Genomic DNA, 22,157 nt, shown 5'->3' with positions numbered 1-22,157 from the left:
GGGCATCTGTGCAGCAGCTGCACCCTAAATCCAAAGTTATAAGTAGGTCATAAAGAGCTTTAAAATACATGTTAAAAAGGTGAGGGGGAGAATCCTTGGTTGATCCTACAACTCATTTGCAACTTATTGCATCGTATTGTCACATACAAGCACAAGGGTTGGCCAAAAAGGATGAACATTATTGTAATGCTTTGTTCAACACTCTGGCCAATGGCACAAGTCTCATCATGACACCCTGGCCAATGGCACAAGTCTCATCATGACACACTGGCCAACGACACAAGTCTCATCATGATAATCTAGTGGTCCAGGGAATTGAAATTGGCTGACAAATCAAGTATTACCCAAAGGGTGTTATTGTGGTTGCCCACAAGCCACAACGAATTGCCTCTGAATTCAATCAGGGGCAATTCCGTTCTCCATTTTGGGTGGAAGCCTGAGTGTCAGTCTCAAACACAGTTCTGAGATTCTACAAAATTGTGTTACACGTGAGTTGGACTCGTTTGGCTAAAATGGGAGCATTAGCTATCAGTCGATAGATTGTCGATTCATCGGGATCCAATGTAGAAATGTGTCAGTAATAGCATCATTCAAGTGGTAGTTAGAGGGTCTGATAGTAAACCTTGTGAATGAGAGCTGTTAGTGAAGTCTGTAAGGAAAGGTAAAAGATTGCAAGGAGTTTTTTTTACAATGTGGGGGAGGGGGGGCGACATGTTTCCTGGTCAAGAAGTGGTGTTACTTTTTCCAATGATTCTCCTCAGCAGTAGTGATTTTACCAAAACAAATAGAAGGTTGGTCAGGGGTTCCAATATGGAATAAAATATTGCTCTGTTGTGGGATCTCTTTGCTCACATTAATCGTGTTGGCGGTGCATTCCCTAATTATGGAAATGTTTGCGTAAAATGTGTCCTGAATTAAGTGAAGCCATTCTAGGATAGTAGGTTTTGATGCAAGGAGGTTGTTTTCCAGTTGCCTCAGGATAGAGGTTCCTCTTTAGTTGAATTGGTCGCTTGGTCTATGGTAAACTAAAACATTTGCTTTTCGCTCTGATTACAGTCTCTTTGTTCTTTAGTATCCATGAAGCAAGCTTTGGTCCCGGTCTTCTTCACTATAAAGGCTTTTTGTACTTTCAGAAGAGAGATTGCTCTAGGTCCCAACTCGGGTGTATACGTTTTGGGCCAGGTCATTTATGTCAGTGATTCTTCTTTGAGGGTTTGACTGTGCCTGTCATAGAGGAAAGGATACTAATATAACCTTCCACGTGTTGTGTGGTGTTACCATTTCTTGGCAAGACTTATGGATATCTGGCTAAAAAAGAAATGCTCTCAGGTAACGGCGTTGAAATATTGGTAGGTTTGATATTTTAGATAACATTCTATTTCACTACCTTTTTACTTCCTTCTTAAACATCATCGGGTTCACTGCCTCAACATTCCCCATGTTCACGTCCCCTGTTTAATACATGCAGCCCTCTCCCATCCAGTATAACCTTTTGTTCTCAGTAAGTAACAGAACAGGCACTTGTAACCTGCACAGTTCTGGATGTAACATACCTTGAATGTGCTATGTACATTGCTACACTGCCCTGTCAGGCCTGCTGCACGCTATACCAATACCAAAATACAACATCTAAATTCAGTAACCAACTTGATAGCCTCATTACTATTTGAGACCCCATCGCCCTTAAGTTTTCCTCTCACAAACGCTGTTATTTTAGTATTTGTCATACTCGTGGTCATACCACTTTTCTTGGAGGAATCTATTAATGAGTTAAATGACCTTTTCAGTCGGGCAAGGGTACAGGACAGGAGGACCACACCATCACATAAACCAGGGCTGGAGAGAGTTTCCTGCTGATGCGTGGAGGCAGCCCGACACTGCGTTCCGGAAGCTTTGCTAGCAGTGGAGTAACTTTGCTGGAAAATGTTGGGGGGGGTATGACATCTGAAGAAAAGGTTCCCCAGCCAAATTAATGGGGACAAAATGGTGTGCCATGAAAGTTGGGGGGGGCACAAACACCCCTGCCCCTCCCCTAAAATGATGCCTATGTTTGCTAGGACATCAGCATAGGGATTAATCAGAAACAGCGCTAATACATGGCTCTGCTCTTGCCCTTCCTCTCTTGGGGTGTCGTTTACATAAAAGATGTCCAGGTCCAGACGTATGGCTGTGGCCAGTTATTAAAGCGAAGTTCGCTCATTAGAACCAATGACAAATTCATCCCCATCAACATATGCCACAACAGATCTCTATGTACGCACGTTCAACAAACACTCATGCAGGCTGTGTCCATGATTGACTAAATAGGATAACGCATGCGCCAGGCCAGGCCATATGGTGATTCAACCTGGACAAAGCCACGTGGGCAGGCCCCAAAACGATTCAATTCTTTGGGCGAGGCTTCCTTGAGTATGAGTAGCCTTTTACAGACAGCAGACCACTCGTATCCATTAGGGAAATAAAACGAAACAAGGATTTTATTTTGTGGAACCGTTATGCTACATCGCCAGCAGACCGGTTTTTAGTTTGGGCTATTAAGGTGTCGCTTGCAATGCCTATCAGCGGAAACTACTGCATTGGAGTACGGATAGGGATGAATGGCATATGAAGAGGGACACAGAGTCTGTCAGTGTTGTTTGGTAATGTACCCACCCATTGCCTGCCCATGGCCATGCTAATCCCTATGGCCATTCCCACACATTCATGCCTCTGCCCGCCCAAAACACCTCCTCATGGGAACTCTTTGAGCTCGCCTTAATCAAGCTTTACCATCAGGCTTTGCATTCAAAGTGCCTGCCAGTGTTTGTTCAGAGCAGTCTTCTGAGAGTTAATGGACCTCATTCCGAGTATGGAGCTAATCATAGTGCTATTTGCGCCATGACTACCTCCCATACTGGTACCGAGTCCGACCTGGTTCAATGGGGACTTACCGGTCCATTCCGACCTTGGAGGGACCGGTAAGTCCCCATTGAAAAAAACATTCCTCTTTCCCATTTCAGCCCCCATAGGGATCAATAGGAATGGGAAGTAGCTAATAACGGTAACGCAATTTGCAGTACCGTTATTAGCTCTCTGGTCCCCTAGCAGCTCCCGCTAAGGGACCTCAGAATAGGGCGCAAAGGGATTACCGGCACCGATGTCCTTAAAGGTACCCGACATCCCTTTGCGCCCACCTCGGAATGAGGCCCAATTACTTAATTGGGGTTGTAAACACGCTACTGGTGCAATACACATGTTTTACTAGGTGTGCCTTCAGCCAATCGATTTATACGCACTCTGCTTGTCCTTCACTGAAGTCCTGTTAAAAGTAAGCATTGGCAAAGCCACTGAAGTCCTGTTTAAAACGAGCATCGGCAAAGCCAACATTTTTGCCTTGTGCATACGTTTTAAGTTTGCCAGCCACTGCTATTAGATGCCTAGTTACTCACACCATTGTGCACCTGCTGCCAGCAATGGGTAGTTAATACCACTACGGCTGTGCCTGGCAAGTGCCTTCCCCATATCTACACAAAAGCCCAAACTGTTAGCATTGCTAATGCGTGTTTTCATTACTTCAGTGTTTGATGAAACTGTGCACTTGAATGGCCAGTCCAGCGGGCAGGGTCTAGTTTATAGATATAAACAGCTATCTACCGATAGTTCCAAGCAGATTGGGATCTCTTTGCACCCATTGTTATTTTTTATTGTTGTTTTTTGTATTACCCAGATAGTTATTGTGAATCCCCATTTTTTCGACTGTGGGACAAGTGTATTCAGCTCAGAACGTGCAAAATGATTGCTTGGTTATTGGTGTACTTGTTCTGGCTGTCGGGGCGCTTCCTTTTCAAAAAGTCTCACTGCTGGCAGCTGCCAGGAGGAAAATGAAACACTAATCTGGAAGTTTTCCTCTGAATTTCAAAATGCCACACTTTATTTTTTACTACAGACGTGTTTTCTGATATAGTTTTCACTACAAATTTACTTAAATTGGACTTGCACATTTTCCATAAAATCCTGACAACCAAATATTTTTGAAAAAATGCTTTTGGTGAAAATTAGATGAAAACAGGACACAGTTATTCTTTGTCCTTTAACTGCTGTTAACGGTTACCAAATAACTACTGTAATCCATATAATGGTAGCCAACAACAAACCAATCATTGAAAAATGCTATAAAAGGTGTAGTTTGCAGTAACGCTACCAAAAACGTCCCTGTAGTGCGTCAATGGCGTGCAACCGAACAGCATGCGCCAAAAAACAACTCTGACTGATCTACTGGCATAAAGCGTCCGGATGAAACCATTGTATAAAGTTGGCCACCCTACTCCACCAGGCAGGGAATCCTAAGAGAGAAGGGTGGAAGTGGCAAAAAAAGGTACTAAATGCCTTCTTTCTGTGTCTTACCCCGTGTCTGCCCGAGTCAGTCTAAGTCTGCTAGCGGGGCACAAGGAGATGGATGCATTGATCTCAAAATCTCCAAAGAATGGGACCCTCCCCCATACATGACCAGATCTCAGAGACAGTGCCTTCAATTTGTTGTTCTTTTAGACACATTGTCATATCAATCGCTGTTTATTTTCTGTCTAACACTCAAGCTGCTGATATGTCCATTTAATTAGTTTGTAAATAAAATATGCAACAGTCATTACTATTTTGTTATGCTAGACTGTTGGCCACCAATGCCTGTTTGGAAAATGTTGATGGCTGAGGTGTGCTTATAGTCTTCCTGTTGAACGTTGATATCATTTCATACTATCAGAGACTTTGCTTGATTGTTTAGTGAACTAAGAGTGGGCAATGGACTGGCCGTACTTTTCCTCATCTCTCCAATGGTCAGTGATGGCTTTGAGTTTGAAAGCTACCTGCTCTAGGCCACTGTTTTGATGGGGTACACGTGAAATCAATCATGGTCCACCGACACTGCAAGAGTGCTGGGCTGCAAAACCAGGCCTAGTTCTAACATTCAAACACATGTTGGCATCGTTTTAAGCATGTTCTAAGGTTGTGGCAAACGTCGGTTGGGCTGAAAGGTGCCCTTCCAAGTTGCTGGTATAACAACATCGCCACGGTTTACCGACTCATCAGCTATAGACAAAAAGGGGCGTACTGCTTTGCAGATCTACAGGAGGCAGACGTGTTTATGAGGTACAAGGGACCTGTGTCACCCCCGTTGATGCTCTTCCAGCTTGCCTCCAACCTTGAAGTTGGCAAACGATATCATATTTCCAAGTAGGAAACCATTGCATCAATTCAGGGGAACCTCATAGACTCCTCTGTAAAGTGGACCCCCACCCCCTTCCTCCACGAAAAGCTCCACTAAGCCATTTTCGAGCCCTCCACTGTTCACCAAAGATAAATTCTGACCTTTCTCTCGGCTCTTAAACCCACAAATCACAAGTATGATCGTTTTGCCACTAGACCACTAGACTTGAAAGGCATCAGGCTTTCCCTCTACACAACTTAATGCCATCCTTTATTTTTCTATTGTTCATGCCGGGCATTGCCCCAAAGATTTTAAAAACGTCCATGTTAACTCCCATTCTAAAAAACCTGGGCTGGAACATTGTACCTTCCAGAATACCGCCCCATTGGACTTCCGGGGGAGGCAAACATTCCTGTACAGGTAGTGATGTGCATGCACTGAGAGCCCCACAAGTGCACGCACGCACGCACGCACGCACGCACGCACACATCATGGCAGTGAAGTTAAAGACCCAAAAATCCAAAAATCAGAGGCTAGCCTTTAAGAATGGATACATTGGAGGTTGACGTCAGTCTGGGCCTCTGTGGGCAGGAGAGCAGGGCAGGGATGTAAACACACGCATGAACCGTTGGAGATCAGCATCATCAACATACCCCTACCTGGCACAAAGGTTCCGTGGAGGCTCTCCTTGTACGCCCACCAATCCTCGTAAGACTTTGCAGGGCTGAACTGTGCTGGGGACGAAGAAACAAAAACAAAAAAACAAATCACAATGGTGCCTGAAATACACGAAGCACAACATTGCTTAGATCTTTGCAACCACTAGCCGAAACAAATCCCCTTGCTGCTTTGTGCAGTCGTTAACCTAAATACAATTCTAGAGCACATCCGAAATTGCCCAAACACTGTAGGGGCACCCAAGTGATTTAACTGAACACGGCAAAGCGACGATAAGCAATGCTTCACTGCCAAGCACCATGATTCTGTGCACGGCTCTATCACTCCCCGAAGCGCTATCATAAATCTGAAAACAATATTGCTGGTGATATTGTGTTCCTGTGGCCAATTTAATGTGCTTTATCGCCATATGTTTATCAGACGATGGTCATGCCACCTTGGTGAACCAGCAGCTCACGCTGCCTGCTGATACGGCCCATAACTCACCGCAGAACTGCGTGGCTTTTATTGCCGAGCAATATTATTCAGCAGCATGCTATAAAATTCACGGCCGAGCCGGAGTATCCATCACAGCGCTAATGTATGCATGGCACGACGTGTGATTTACCACCGTGTTTTTGCGGGCCGCATATCTGTCCTCTTTCATGTGCTACAATTTGCTGCATGGGTGCCGTATCCAGACAGTGTGGTCACGTGCCCTGAATGCCGGGCCACACAGCTTAGCCGGCCGCCATTTTGTCTACTGCCGGGCCCTGATATTCGCTGCGGGGCGCGTGGGAATTCATCACTGTGCACTGTGATCGGCCACGATGTTATTCACTGCAGTGCGGAGGCGGCAAACTCACTTCACTCTTATTGTATTTGGCAAAGAGCTCTATTCCCTGTCATGCAACCGGGTATAATAAAGAGTTATCTTCGGCTGATACTCTGCCAGCCTAATTAAATGTATCACTATATTTTATTTTCTCTGCGGATAGTGTGTTCTCCCCCAGCCCCTTCCCGGATTAATAGGAATGACAGCATTAAAGAGAAGCCCACAGCCTGTCTCATATCTGTGAAAGGAGGGCACACTACTGAAATTCTATTTTTCTTATTAAATCCACACCTAAAGCTATCAGGCGCCTGGTTTATCAACAAGAAGTCGCCTTAATTTAGACAGGCCCTCCAGCCCAGAGCACCAGCAAATGAACACTATGCAGCCCATTTAAAGGACAAGACGCACACCTGGGCTGGCTGAAGGCAGAATAGCCTTTGGTGGGGCAGGAGACAATGAGTGAGTGGGTGTTCTGTGAGGGGCAGTTGGGGGAAGCTGGCTTGGTGTGTGGATAGACAGTGTCTTTGCCGTATCTATATGTTTGGTCTCCAGCTTGGTACTTCAGGAAGAACCCTTGTGCCCCCATTATTTCACTGGCGACGAATTGGCAGAGAAGGCGGCTGCAGTCCGTGGATGGAAGGAACTGAGGCTGGGGATGGAGCTGCGGTAGGGGAGCAGTGGATGGCACAGCCACTGCGGCCATAGGTACACCATCCGTACACCATCTGTTAAGGTGAAGGTGACTTCTTTTGATTGCAGGCCGGGCGGTGCATCATTAGCCAGTGCTAGCGAAGAGGTGTGAAACTGGGCCTGATTGTCACTGGGTCCCAGTGTGACAGCCCATGTGCCGTGAGCTGGCGAGAGAGGACCCGGATGTTGTGGCGGTTCAGCCTATGTTCCAGGAGGTGCTCGCAGGCTGGGTGGTGCAAGCAGGGTGCTGGCGTACACGAGCCCGGTGCCGGCGAGGGATCCAGCTGCACGGCTGTGGCAGACGGGTGTTGGTGTGCCCAAGGCCCAGTGAGGGATCTGGCTGCACTGCTGTGGCAGATGGGTGCTGGTGTGTCCAGAGGTTGTCGCCTGATGGAGGGTGTCCAGAATGCTAGTCCACTTCCAGAGGGTTGTGGCAGATGCAGAGTGGCACTGAGACGTCCGTCCGACAAGGAGGACGGAAGGCAGTTGATGACGTCACCAGAGATGCGGCCGGGTCCGCACAGTATGGAACACTGTGTGCGCTGGACGTTGTCAGCGGGCCACAGCAGAAGACTGCATTCGGAGCACAGTGAAGGTGGAGGAGGGTGTAGGGCACAAAAAACTTAGTTCCAGAGGGGCCGGATCAGGTGACTCCAGTGGTGAATTGGATGGTGTGAGGAACGTAATAGGGTTTGTGGACACCAAGGAAGGTATTTCAGTTTTAGCCATGAGAGGCAAGAGGCACTGTGCCGAAGTTGGTGTTGGCCATAGCGCAATCAAGAGTTGTCGGGCGGAGGGGCAAGTGTACGTTTTTCTGGAGGTTGTTGTTTGCCTGGCAAGGGATCCGCACGTGGGTTCCATATGCCCACCCTGCAAAAGATTAGTGGTTAACCTGCAGGAATTTGATCCTGATCTGTAGGACTTCCACAGGTAAATTAGGGATCTTAGCATCATGGAGGAGGAATAAGTTAGGGTTGTGTGTTGGGGAGGCCTTTGTTTTGGAAATGGTGTTTGTGTTTTATGTGGTAGATTCTGTGTGTTTAGTTTTGGGTTCATTTCTCCCAAGGGGATTGAGGGAAATATGTTCAGGTTTGGAGGCCAGAATCTATCTCTGAATGACATTGTATACATGTTGTGGCCTCATTTTTAGGTAGGAGGCCTCGGGATCCTGGTTATTATGTATCCTTTCATGGGAACTGTTTTTCATATGTTTTGCACTTTTGAAGACATGTGGTGTGGAGTGCTTGTATCCTGCATTCCTTTTGGACTTAAGGGCTGGGGAGGTTCTCCGGTAACTTTTTTAACTTGAGGTAGCGCAGAGGTGCACTGAAGTAAATTGTTTGAACTTGAGGGAGCGGGGAGGTCCGCTGGAATACTCTAGGGACTTGTGGGTGCATTTCTGTATCCATTTTCCAGTGGTTTTGGTTGTCTTATGCTCTTTGTCTGTTGCTGTTTTGGCAGCTGCGTGTGACGTTGGGGGTGTTGAATATTCAGGGTGTTCTAAGTGTCCTCTGTGGGCAGCGCAGCTCAGAGGGTGATACTAGCGGTTGATTACTGTTCGGTCAAGGCATATAAAACCTGGTTACAGGTTTTATAGTTGGGACTGTGTGAGTTTCAAGGTTGCAGTTTCGCTAGACTGTTGGTTACAGTTAGGGCCATGTGAGGTGCATGGTTGGAGTTAGACAGTTGGTTACAGTCGGGGCCATGTGAGGTGCATGGTTGGAGTTAGACTGTTGGTTACAGTCAGGGTCATGTGAGGTCCATGGTTGGAGTTAGACTGTTGGTTACAGTTAGGGCCATGTGAGGTGCATGGTTGGAGTTAGACTATTGATTACAGTCGGGGCCATGTGAGGTGCATGGTTGGAGTTTCACTAGACTGTTGGTTACAGTCAGGGACATGTGAGGTCCATGTTTGGAGTTAGCATGTTGGTTAAAGTCGGGTTTGACTGTTGGTTACAGTCGGATTTGGTTATAAGTTGTGGCTGTTGGTTTGCTGCAAGTTGTATTCTGCCATGTTCGGTGCATGGAATGGGTTGTAGCAGGTGCAATGGTTGGGTTAGCTATTGCGAGTGCTATGGGTTGTGTTTGGCAGTTTTGCTTTTTGCTCTCATCGATATTACTTATGTTTCATCAATATTACCTATTGTTATTTGGTGGCTGTGTATGTGGGTGTATTTTCCATCTCTTTTCATTGCATGAGAGTGATCCTAGTATGGGCGATCCGTTCTGGCAGTGCTTCTTAATTGCAGCATATTTTATTTTTTCCATTTTTCAGTTCTGTTTAACGGTGGGATAGAAAGAGGCTGTAGGGTGTTGGTGGTGGTTAATTAACAGAGGCAGTGGTATGGTAATGTGCTGATCTAGACATTACGTGTTAGATGTGTTTTATGAATGGAGGGAAAAGTGATGACTAATATGCTGACTACATTATGTCATGTGTAGTTGGTGCGTGGAATTTTCATGTGCTATGGAATGGCGAGTACTGTTTGAGTGAGTGGGTGTTCTATGAGAGGCAGTTAGTGGGAGCTGGCATGGTGTCGGGATGGGACAGTATCTGTGTCTTATCTATGTTTGGTCTCCAACTTGGTACTTTAGGAAGGATCCTTGTACCCCCATTATTTCACGCTTTTTGCCAGAGGGCTTAACAATAAAAAAATAAACAGTACAATTCAAATAATAAATTACAGAAAACAAACAGATTTACAAAGAAAGCAAATGGGCCGTAAGGCCAGAGCAAAAAAGAGAGTAAGAATAAATCACGCTTAGCGAGAGAGGAAGAGCATTTAAGCGAAGAGGAGCCAAAAGAGAAAAAGAGCAGAAACAGGATTGTGTGCAAGGTGGACGAGAGACAGACAGAAGGAATTGGGACTGTGAGCGAGGAGCTTTAGTGGGAGAATAGAATGAAAACAAAGAGGAAAAGTAAGGGGCAAGATTGTGGAGGGACTTAGACGAGACATAGAAAGTTGAACTTAAGACAAGAGTGATAGGGTAACCATTGAAGTGTCAACAGGGCTGGACAGATGGAATCGTGTGTGGGAAAGTGAAAAAAGGCGCCCGACGGAGAAATTATAAATAAACTTTGAAGGGGTTAGAAGAGAATTAGGAAGTCCAAAAAGAAGGGAAGAACAATAGAAGAGAAGGGAGCAAATTAGAGAGGAAACAAGTAGCTTAGTAGCATAGAAAGTGAGACAAGGTCGAGCTTTGCAGACATTGACAAAAGGAGTTCTGCATGAACGGGAGGGAAATGAGATGTGAGGGCTCAAGGATAGGGACAAGTCAATTTAGACACCCCGCTTCTGGGTAGGGAGAGAGATAGGAAGTGAGGAGGTAGGGAAGAAAATTGATGGAGGAGACAGTGGGGGAAGAACAGTTGAGACTGAGAAAAAAGAGCCTCAGTTTCTACTTTACTTTACAACATTTGTATTGAGCACATCATGGACCCATGTGCATCAGGGCGCAGACAACACTAAACAAAAACACAAGACGGCATCAGAGGGGATGAATACTTAGCCTAAACTACAGAAAGGGATCAATCAACCATCCATGATATCAGTTTTTTCTTAAAAGACTCTATGGATTCCAGACATCTAATTTCTAAGGGTAGCTTTTTCCAGGGTTTTGGGGCTGCCATGAAGAAAGCCCCACTTTCGACCTTCTTAGTCCTACATCTGGGAATTATAAGATAGCTCTGGTTACTAGATCTAAGGCATCTGCTGTTCACTTTATTGGAGATGAGATCTTGTAGGTACGAGGGCATGAAGCCGAGTCTGCATTTAAAGGTGATAACAAGGAGATGAAAAAGGGCACGCCAGTGCAGAAATCGTCTCACAGCCGACCAGTGGTCACGATGGGATAATCCAATGACCACCCTAACTGCACCATTTTGAACCACTTGAAGTCTGTCAGTGTCAGCTTTACTAAGGCCAACCAAAAGGCTACTGCAATAATCTATTTTTGGCAATTATCTCATCGTTAGCCTGAGAAATTAAAGGTCTGAGAGGAGACAAGAGCTTGATATAGTAAGCTGCAGCTGAAACGAGGCTCCCGACATGCACATTCATATTAAACTGCTGGTCGAAATTCACCCCCAATGTTTTACTTTCTTCGGGGGGGTTTACTTTACCTCACCAAGTTGAAAACAATTGTAGGCCTGGCCAAGCTTGGCCAGCGTTGAATGAGTGCCCACAATCAGCAACTCTGTTTTATCTTTATTCAGTGCTAAATTGTTCCAAACCATGCAGTTCTCGACCACGGTATAAACTCTATTCAGTTCCTCTTCATCCTGGGAGTGAGAGCCTACAATAGGGACAACACACTGTGTGTCGTTCACGTAGTTGGTGAACACCTCCCCCTCCTGCTCCAAGAGGGCAAAGAAGGGGGCCATTAAGATGTTATATAAACATGGAGATATACTTGCGCTCTGCTGGTCTCCAAAGTTAACAAAAACCGGCTTGGCCTCTGCTCAGCTCACTCTATTATCCAAAAAAGATCAAATCCAGTGAACCGCCACTGGGGAGAAATTGGCTACTTGTTCCAGCCTGGCAACCAAAATTGAATGGCAGACCAAGTCGAACGTAGCCGACAGATCTAATAACATTAACATAGAAGATAAACCCTCGTCAATGCATTCCAAAATCCTTGATTTCAACTCCAGGAGCGCAGCCTTGGTTCCAAAACATTTTATAAAGCCTGATTGGCGGTAATTAAGGATAGGATATGTATTCAAATGTAGAGATCTGGCCATAGGCAATATGATCCAGAATTTTCAGCAGAAAAGGTGTATTCGTTATGGGCCTATGATTGAGCGGTACCTCAATGGTAAACTCAGGTTTTTTCAAAATGGGGGTGACCCAAATCTTTTTGATGGTGAATGGAACCAGACCCTCCTAGAGGGAGGAGTTTACGAACTTACAGATGGCATCCAGTAAGAGTGGTGGGCAAGATTTAATTATCATAGATGAACAGGGGTCACCTATACATCTAGTTGCCTTCAACTGTTCCACCAGAACCGACAACTTTCACACTGTAATGAGGGAAAAATTAAATTGGGGGATAGTCGGACATCTAATTTACGACCCATTCCTAATCTCTCTAGGACCCAGATGAAGATCATCTTTTTCATTATCTATGTCAGTCCTGATGCCGTTCAGTTTATTTTGCATGGCATTCTGAATTTCCTGTCACCAAGCTGTATCCTTAATTAATGAACAAACTGTTGGGTGCTCAATGGATTCTTGTTTTTTAATATTTTAAAAAGTTCTTTAACTTTTGATTTAGCATTCAAGATTCTGGCATTAAGACAATATTATTTCGCCTATGATCACCAGTTTACATGATATAGCAGCTACTTTATAAGCCACCAGTGCCGCTGGTGAATGATTCGACTTCCAGAGATAAAACAACTTAAGAGTAGAAGATTTAAGTTTTTGTAGTTCTGGTGAGAACCATGATTTACCTTTTCTTCCTTCGCTAGTTTGTCTAAGTTTGAGAGGGGCAAGAGAATTGGTAATAATGTCCAGAGAATGGGACATCGCTGCCTCCAAATCTTTAGGGGAGAAGTTGATGGAAGGGCCTAGCAGAGGCTCAATTATGTCCCGTGTAAGCAGCTTGCAGTTTCTTACCAAGGAGCCCTGTGTTCTTCTGCTCTTCAATTTGTTAGGAAAGTCTGCCTGAACAGGAAAGTGCACAAAGGCATGGTCAGACCATGGGCAAGAAGAAACCAGAAAATCCTTACTTGTGGCATTAGTCATGGAAACCCAGCCTAGAGTATGATCGAGGCAGTGAGTGGGTAAACAAATATTTTCTTCAAATCAGAGATCTGTAAGGACCTTCTCCAAGTTAGCAGCCAAGGCGTCCTCCTTATCACCTGGCCAATAGATAAAATCTCCTAATAATACAAAACTAGAATTAGGTTTTGAAGTGGCTAAAGTAAAGTGAAGAAAGACGAAATTAGAGATGCTGGGGGGAGGTATAGAGAGAAAAAAGGAGCAGGCCCAAGGCGGAATTGAGGAACACTGTGATGAAGAGGGTAGATAGAAGAGGTTTTACCAGCCCAGGAGACAGAACAAGTGCATTCAGAAAGGTAGGATTTGAGCCAATGCAAAACATCCCTAGTAAAGCCAAGGGAGTAGCGAGAGGAAAGCAGAAGAGAATTATCAAGTATCGAACAGCTGATAAGTCGAGAAGGATAAAAAGAGAAGAACGCTTTGTGTAGCATGCAGTAAGGAGTGAGTAACAGACAGAAGAGCAGTTTCAGTACAATGAGAGGATCGAAAGCCAGATTGGAAGCGCGGAAGAATAGAATTAGTAGTAATAAAGGAATGACATTGGGAATAGACGAGGCATTCTAGAAGTTTGGAAAGATGGGGAGAAGAGATATAGGATAGAAATTAGAAGGAATAGAAGGATGCACCAAAGGTTTTATAAGAAGTGGAAGAATAGTAGCATGCTTAAAAGAGATAGGAACAGAAGTTAGAAGCAAGATGTTAAAGAGCAGTAAAGTAAGTTATTAGAGACAGGTATAGTTTGGGGATTAGAGAGGAAGGAATAGTGTCAGAAGGGGCAGAGTGGGATGAGCTATGGTGAGAGATAGAGCAGTGTCAGCATTGGAAATAGGATAAAATTATGCATTATTCCATCACCCTGTTTCCCTCTCTCCCTACCCTCACGGACAACCCTACACCACTTTTCTGTCAGTCCTTCAGTCTTAATTTTGCACTTCCTCCATCATCCTGTTCCTATGCTATTCTGTCCTGTCCTCGTCCTCTTTCCACCTTCAGCTGGGACATCTGGTGTTCAAGTAATATTATTTCACCCTCTTGTCAAGGAACCATGTCCTCCATTCTGTTATCAATGTTACATTTTGTACCCATTATTGTGCCAGAAATACTTGCTTTCCTGTGATTTATATAAATAAATAAATAAATAAATAAATAAATAAATAAATAAATGCAATAAATAAAGATAGAGTGTTGTGTTAAGCATAAATATTGGAAATCAAAAGGAAGTGGCTAACAGCTTGCTCCTTGTCCTTATTGCTGATGGTATGAGTACCCTACAGTGTGGCACAACAGTATCCTACCATCGGACCACATTTATTTTTGAAGACAAGCCAGTTAGGCTGTGCTCGCTCTGGTTCTTGGTCTCCGCACCTACCCTCCATTATTCTTTGGTAGCTGATTGCATATCCAGAGTCCCACTTGGTCCCGACAAAGCACCCTTCTTGCAAAACCTCATGGCCACATTGTGTGAACCTATTTGGCTGCTGGCCCTTACAACCTGCAATACCTTGGACCACCCGCCTCCCCATCAGCTCCTACAACGCAACAATGGCAGCTCACAATTTAACGATGGCCTACACTGAGAACAACCAGCTAGACTGTGCTGCCCCTGGTGAGCTGATTCCCAGAATGACCTCCTCCATTGTACTGTGGGACCTCCAAAAGCAGATCTGGTCTGGGCTGAGTGACCGTCTGTACCAGGGAGTAGGGGCACTAACTCTCCAGCCACACTCTGGATACCTAATTTGCTGCAGGCCCCGGCCCCCTGCAACACCTTTGGCCTACCCTCCTTTATCCCCACTGCAGGGGTTGATACTGTTTGAGGGTCATACCAGCTGTTAGAGCACACCAGTGGCAGCTCAAAATTCAATCCAAGTTGCTGTTGAGACCAACAGGGTAGCTCTCAGTTTCTTCCTGTTGTGCTGAGTTCCCACGCCCCCTCCTCCATTATACTGTGGAGTCTGATTGGATATGGGGAGGTCCATGTTGTCAAGGCCTCATGCCCTATTATTTCACTATGGTGAGGTGTATTTGCCTGGGGGGCTTTGCAAAGGGAGTCTTGCAAAGGGTAAAGCTTCTTAATCTTTGCCTCTCTGTCGAGCTTACCCTCCACCTTTTTCTGCCACTCATTTGCGTCATGTTAGTGCCTGACATCTTCTGCAGCGCAGGGCATTGATTTATCTCTTCTTTTCTCGCCACAGGTTTCATTTATCCATGTTATGTCTCCTCTAATTTTGCCCTTTGCTCTTTCCCTCCCCTCTTCCTCTAATGTGCCGTCTTGTATCTTCTATGGGTCTCTTTTGACCAGCTGCCTCTTCTGCCATCCATTGTTACTCTTCTTCCCTTCTTCCTCTTTGCCTGCCCCCTCGTCCTGCCAGGCTCTGAATTCTTCTGCGTGCTGCTGATCCTCCCACCTGGCCACTGATAGTGGTCAGCCCTCTGAGCAGTAGCACAAGTACCAGCAACCTGCTGGCATCTTGTCTCCTTTCCTCTCACTGATCTGTGGTGGTCTGACACTTGCTGCTCCTTGGTTTCCCCTTCCCTCCACTCCTCACCCCATCTTCTGTCCCATTAGTGTTGTTTTCTGTCTTTTGGGGGTCTATCTGCAAGTGGTTTCAACCCAGCACTCCACCTAAGTCAATGCCTCGTATGGGATGCCCAATGGAAACCCTTATTTATATATTTTTTATGTCAAAAGTTCTTTTATTTCTGGATGATGTACCCTTATATCACGCCCCTCTCTTTAAATCCCCTTGGTCTCATTGAACCAAGAAGTAGGTTTGTTTTGCAAAGTTAAAAGATTTATTTGAAGAATTGCACAATATATATATCACACTTTTATGAATATGAACAATATCTAAATATCATACTTATGAATATTTATACAATGATCAGCAATGGGTAATATCACAATAATCAACAATCTCTTTAATCAATTAGGAGTAGGAATAGGAAGAATAAGGTATCAGAGAATAAAACTTTGTATGGCTCAATGAATTGCAATGATATGAAATTAATGCCGCACAGAAATAAAACTTGATATGAATTCAATCAAAGACAATGTAATCACTCTTTCCCCCTGTTACTCAATCCCCCCCAATATGCAATATGAAGAGATGGAATGAGGTCGCAGAGGTTTCAGGAATAACAATCAACACTTGCAAGTTCAATCCCAATTCCCCCAGCAAGCTTAGAGAATGATTTTAAACAGGTCAAGTGCTTTTGAATGTAATATGAAGTGATGGGAAAAATGCTAAAATGACTTTAATTCACTAAATAGGATTCCGAACTAGTGAGAGTTGCTTTGGATAGGTTCAGGTAGACACTAGCAATGATGTTGAAGGATTAGCAGATGGAAAACGAAATTCAGAAGTTGAAAGCAAGAAAAAGCTGTTTTTACATGTGGTGAAATTGAGCCAAATGCGAAATCGCAGCAAACCTTCCAGCGCAACACAAACGTGACTATGGAAAAACTATAAAGTTGAGGATGTTAGTTTCACAATGACATTTAAATTTTGTTCCTAGCATGTACGGTTCAAAAGTTACAGAGGTTTTAGTAAAGGTCGATTTTTCTCAAAAAGGGTCAAGGTTTTACAAATGGGATTGCGCTTTTGAAGATTTACCAACAAGGATGGGCTTATACTAAGGGGCTATGAAGATGCAAGATACCCAACAGCCAGCCACCAGAGCAGCGGCACCTCCTCTCCGACTTTTGTCCGCCAGGACACTTGACTTTCTTCAGAAAAATTTCAGCACACAGATGATTATCACTCCAATTATCACAGGATTATATGGATGGGAGAAGGGTTTCAGGATGGACAAAAGAGATTCTACAATGCAGTTCTGGATATGTTGGAATAGGTTGGATTGGATTACTTAACACTAAGAGGTGGGTTATGGACAGTTCTATGCTAAATACTCACAACTATGGTTTGGAATAGGCCCGTCAGAGATCTGGTCAAAGGGTTGGCTGGAATTCGCTCACCACAGGTCTCAGGCACTTGGCTCTGCTCTCAGCAAGGCACTCTGGTCTGCATAGCCTATTGGACTGGATCTGACAGGTTCTGGGTTACAGCTCTGCTGGAATGATCTGGATCTTGGGTTCTAGCAAGGGTTCATAGCCAGAAGCAGCAAAAACAGCACAGCCAGGCTGTTGAATAGGTTAGGCCCTGTTTAAGTTAGGTGTTAAAATCAGGTTGCAAGATTTTAAAGGCTTGCTGAGAAGGGTTCAGCTTTTTGGGTTGGGCCTCTGCTTCAGGGTTCTGAAGTCTGGATCTGGGCTCTGGAGTCTGGATAGTTCTGGATCTGGATTCACCTTCAGAGTGCTTCCCCGGCTGATCAGTGATGGGTGAATGTGTGTGTCCTGCCTGTCCTCAACAGTCCCTATTTATGTATTTTCCCGGGGGTGGGGAGGCTGATTATACAATGCCCAACCCTCTAAGAATCTGATAGGTCAAAGAATTCCCTCTTCCCTGATTTGAGAAGGGAACAGTGTGTCATGATGTGTTATGATGTGTCATGTTTATGGCCCAGGGAGAAAACCTCCCCTTTGTTTCTGTACAGTACATTTTATTTTTATAATACATATTTACATAACAGTTTTTTGCACTTTTGGTGGATTACCCATTTTCGGATCTGTCCAATTATTTTTACATATATGCACATAACATCTGGGCATATCCCTGTACATTTTCATGTTCCTAGCATCATCACAATAGCTAGAATATGAACATTTTCATGGTTCAGTCTCTGAATATCACACAAATTCCAAATTAGTTTTAAACTGTGAGCGAACCTTTCATTTTAATAACCTCTAAATTCCATATTTTTATCAGTTCAGTACACTTTTCTATAAGCCTTTTTCTTAAACATACATTTCTGTGCTTTCTGAATCCACAAATGGTTTGTCTCCGACTCCAAGGTCTTGGCTGGGCAAGAGAGTCACATGGGCTTGTCTTCCTGGGCAGTTGGTTTCAGTCACACCCGAATTAGCATTTTCTTTCAGTTCGAGAAACCCATTGTCTCTTTCCCAGAGCAGCAGAGCAAGTCTCCTCCTCTTCTCATTAGCATCCAAATGAGATATCCTCTCCTTTTGGAGGGAAGGAAAAGGGTGGTGTGTTCTCAGTGGGGGAAAACCTCTTTTAAGTTTAGCTGAATCAGGTTACCTTACAGTAAATTGTGACATTGTTCCTTTTGAAAATTAAAGTTACAATTTTAAAATAAGCAAACATATCTTCAATTCCAGTCTTTTTCAACATAAAAATTAAGTTGTGGCAACCTATTGCATTTGATGGAAGTCTCTTCTTTCCCCACCTTAGATTTTGAGACACACGTTTTAACATGACAGATTCAGAGATCGCCAGCTTCTGACAGAGGCGAGTAGCGGTATTGCGTCTATTTTCAACATATTTTTCCAAGCAAGCATCTTTAAATGTGGATTTTCTTCTTATAAATGTACTTCTGCTGACATTATATTTCTGTGGGTTCTTGAAGTAGAATGATGTTTAACACCTAACAAAAAGGTTGGATCTTTTGTGTGGTTTGTGAACCATGATTTTTGCAGATTTGACAAACCAAGAAAAATGGATTTCCAAACAGCTCTGTGTTTCTTTTGCAATCAGCATTGCTTTTTCAAGTAGTTTCAGGCTACTCTGTGTGTAGCCCAATGGTGGGTTTTGGCAGTGGTCTCCTGTGTTACCACTGACATAGGCAAAAGTGGATTGGCAGCCTATTTTTCCGGTTTTTCCTGTGCACTTCTGGGTGATTTATAGCGAGCATCTTGCTTTCTCGTGGCCATTCTGATGTTCCTGATGCACACAGTGTACAGTAATGTTGCATGGCCTGGACTAGTGGGTTAAAACACCCCATAAACTCCCCCTCTTGCGATTTGGCATTGCCGTCCATCAATGGGAATTCACAAGACTGGGATGTCAGCCTCATCTCTTTTGATTCCACAAATGGCAAAGTTCATCATCTTTTCCTCCATCAGGCGTGGATCGATTGGTTCTCCTCGCCAGTCCTGATGTGAGTATTGAGCGATACTCCAGGCCCCCTCGGATCTTTCCTCCCTGTCCCCGGGTAGTCCTCCTTGGTCAGTCTCCATGGTTTCCAATCCTAGGATGACAAAGCAAAAAAAATATTTGTAGACATTTCCCCACCACTATTAATGTAGTGGGGCGGATACATACATTTTGATGAATCAGGAAACATTTTTATATAGTAAATCATGGATTATATATCATCAGAGTTTTATGTAGCTGGAGTGGCCCTTCTGGGGTTCCAGAAGACTCCTCCAGTTGCTGCAGAGTGTGCCTAGGATGGCAGCACTTTAGTTGGTTAATATGGACCCACTTATCTTCCCCCTCTGCCAAACTGCCTTTGGGGATGCAGATTTTGTAGGCGATTGGTGAGATTTTGTCTAAAATTTCAAAATCACCCCTCCAGGTAGGCAACAATTTGCGCTGTTTGGCATGGTTCCTTTGGAAATTGTAGAAGTAGACCCGGTCTCCTACATTGTATTCTTTTCTGGTAGTCTTCAAGTCATAGTGGGTCTTCATGCTGTCAGCTGATCTTTCTAGATTTTGCTGAGCATAGGCAAAAGCATGTTGAAAGTGGTTTCTTAGATTTTCAACATACTCATGAGTTGTGGAGGCATTGATCAATGTCTGCTCTTGGGTTCTGTAGAGCAGAAGCTGGGGAAGCACCATCCTGCGTCCACTCATCAGCTCAAATGGTGACATTTTAGTTGCAGATGAAGGGGTAGATCTGATGGCCATTAGGACAAGAGGTAATCGAATATCCCAACTTGGCCCAGAATCTGCCACAAAGTTTTTTAATATGCTCACAATTGTTTTGTTGTATCTCTCCACTGCACAACTAGAGGCTAGCCGGTAAGCAAGGTGTAGCTCCCTTTTGACCCCCACTTCGTCATTACTTCGATGGTGAAATGGCTACCTCTGTCTGACTTGATCCTTTGGGGTAGACCAAAACGCGAAAACATGTGGTTGATCATCAGGGCAGCTGCTGTTTCTGCCTTGCAGTTTGGGGCCAGGAGACATTCCACCCATTTAGTAAACAAGCATGTCACGGTCAACATGTACTTGTTTCCCCTAGAAGAGCAAATCATGGGCCCGATATAGTCGACTTGCAAACCTGACCATGGCAGTGTCATCCCCCTCTTTTGGAGAGGTGCACGGTGTGTGAGGGATGTTGGCTGAAATTGTGCACACACAAGACACCCCTTCAAGTATTGGTCGAGGTCCTGCCCCATGTGTGGCCAGTATGCAACCTCTCTTAAGATTTCAAGTGTTGTATGAAACCCCCTATGACCGGCTGTGGCAGCATCATGGGTGTGACTTAACATCAGGTTTCAGAATGAGGTAGGGACCACCCACTGATCATGGCCAGCTGGGGATCTCCTCACCAACCAACCATCTTGGATTCAGAAAATGTTTGGACATTTCATCAACACTCTGACGTCCTCTTTCCCAATGTAATCGGTATCAGTCAGGGGAAAGTTCTCAGGGTCCTCAATGTGTTGATAAAACTTACCAATTATTGGATCCTCTTTTTGAGCCGTAATAAAATCAGCATCTGGGGTCTCCTTACTCCATTGTGCAGTTGAGAGATCATTGTGAGCATTTGTCTGGGACCTAGTGATAGCAGTGACCTGGATTTCCCCCAACAGGGACTCGATCTCAATTAGATCCCCTTGGATGGCCCCGGTTTTGGCCAGCTGATTAGCTAAGTCATTTCCAGTTTTGTCTGGTCCCTCTACTTTGGAATGCCCCTTGATCTTTTTCCAGTAGATGATCATCCCATTCGAGGTGACCAGATCATCAATATTTTGAATTAATTTCCCATGTTTCAAGGGTTTATTATTAGCACATAGCATGCCTCTGGTTTTCCAATTAACCAGGTGCTCCACAAACCCGTTACGTACATAATCCGAATCTGTGATTATGACCAGTTCGTGTAGTTGATGTTGGACAGCAGTGAGGATGGCTTGATGCACAGCCATGAACTCTGCCACTTGACTACTTCGGGGAAGAATCTTGTACCCAGTGGAGGGTTCTGGGGTCTCATTCACCCATGCATTCCCTACGCCAGCCACAAGTTATTTTTCCCCGTTGTTGTCAACATGGTAAGAGCATCCATCCACAAAGACAGTGGGCATTTCCTCACACTTGTCTTCTTCAAAGACTTTGTGTGGGGAATTGAGGTATCCCTCCATGTTGTCCTTGATTTTTAGACTTTCGTCCTCGATATAGTATTCTCTGGCACAATCATGCAAGTCAGCCAGACCTTGCGCGAGGGGACTCTTCTTGCTTTGGCCATATCTGACCTCCACAGGAAAGCCTTGCATTGACAGAATCCAGGAAGTAATTCGGGAATTACTCACATTTCCGGCCCGGATTCTGTCACTTTGGAGATATTGCAGAGGCTAGTGTGGAGTCTCCACTATGATGTGTTCCCACTGGATAAACGGGTGGTAATTCTTCAATGCCCACAACGTTGCCAGGAGTGCCTTCTCACAGACGTTGAATTTTTCCTCCACAGAGGATAAAGTTTTACTCACATAGGAGATTACTTTATTGACCTTGCCATGCTTTTGGTATAATACTGCAGTCAAGCATGTATTAGAGAACTCTGTCTCCAAGAAGAACTCCTTGTTTCTGACAGGGTAATCTAGGCAAGGCGCTTGTGAGAGGCTTCTTTTGAGTTGTCTTACTGCCTCGGCTTGTTCTGGACCCCATTCCCACTTGACCCCCCCTTCAAAAGATGAATTAGGGGTCTTGTGATCTCTGTGTAGCACTCAATGAACTTTCTACTGTAATTAGTCAGTCCAAGGAGGCTCCTTAGTTCCCGCAGAGTTGTGGGGTCTTTCAATTTCTGGAGTGCTTCCACTTTCTTTTCCTGGAGACAGAGATCCTGAGGAGTAATCTCATGCCCCAATAAATTGACACGGATTCTACACCACTGTGCCTTTTGAAAGGAAAGTTTGGCTCCGGCA

At 44.6% G+C, this 22,157-nt stretch overlaps 1 protein-coding gene across 1 annotated transcript in view; it reads right to left on the bottom strand.

Moving 5' to 3' along the window:
* CA11 (carbonic anhydrase 11) overlaps nt 1–22,157 on the bottom strand; it is a 1,189,254-nt gene that overhangs the window by 679,963 nt on the left and 487,134 nt on the right. The window contains exon 2 of the mRNA XM_069607034.1: nt 5,842–5,916. Within this exon, the coding sequence (XP_069463135.1) occupies nt 5,842–5,916 (75 nt within the window). The remainder of the gene's footprint in view (nt 1–5,841; nt 5,917–22,157) is intronic.

This window comes from Ambystoma mexicanum, chromosome 1p (assembly GCF_040938575.1).
Source record: "Ambystoma mexicanum isolate Mex_15411 chromosome 1p, UKY_AmexF1_1, whole genome shotgun sequence".
Lineage (NCBI taxonomy): Eukaryota > Metazoa > Chordata > Amphibia > Caudata > Ambystomatidae > Ambystoma > Ambystoma mexicanum.
This window is presented reverse-complemented; position numbering and strand designations above follow the sequence as displayed.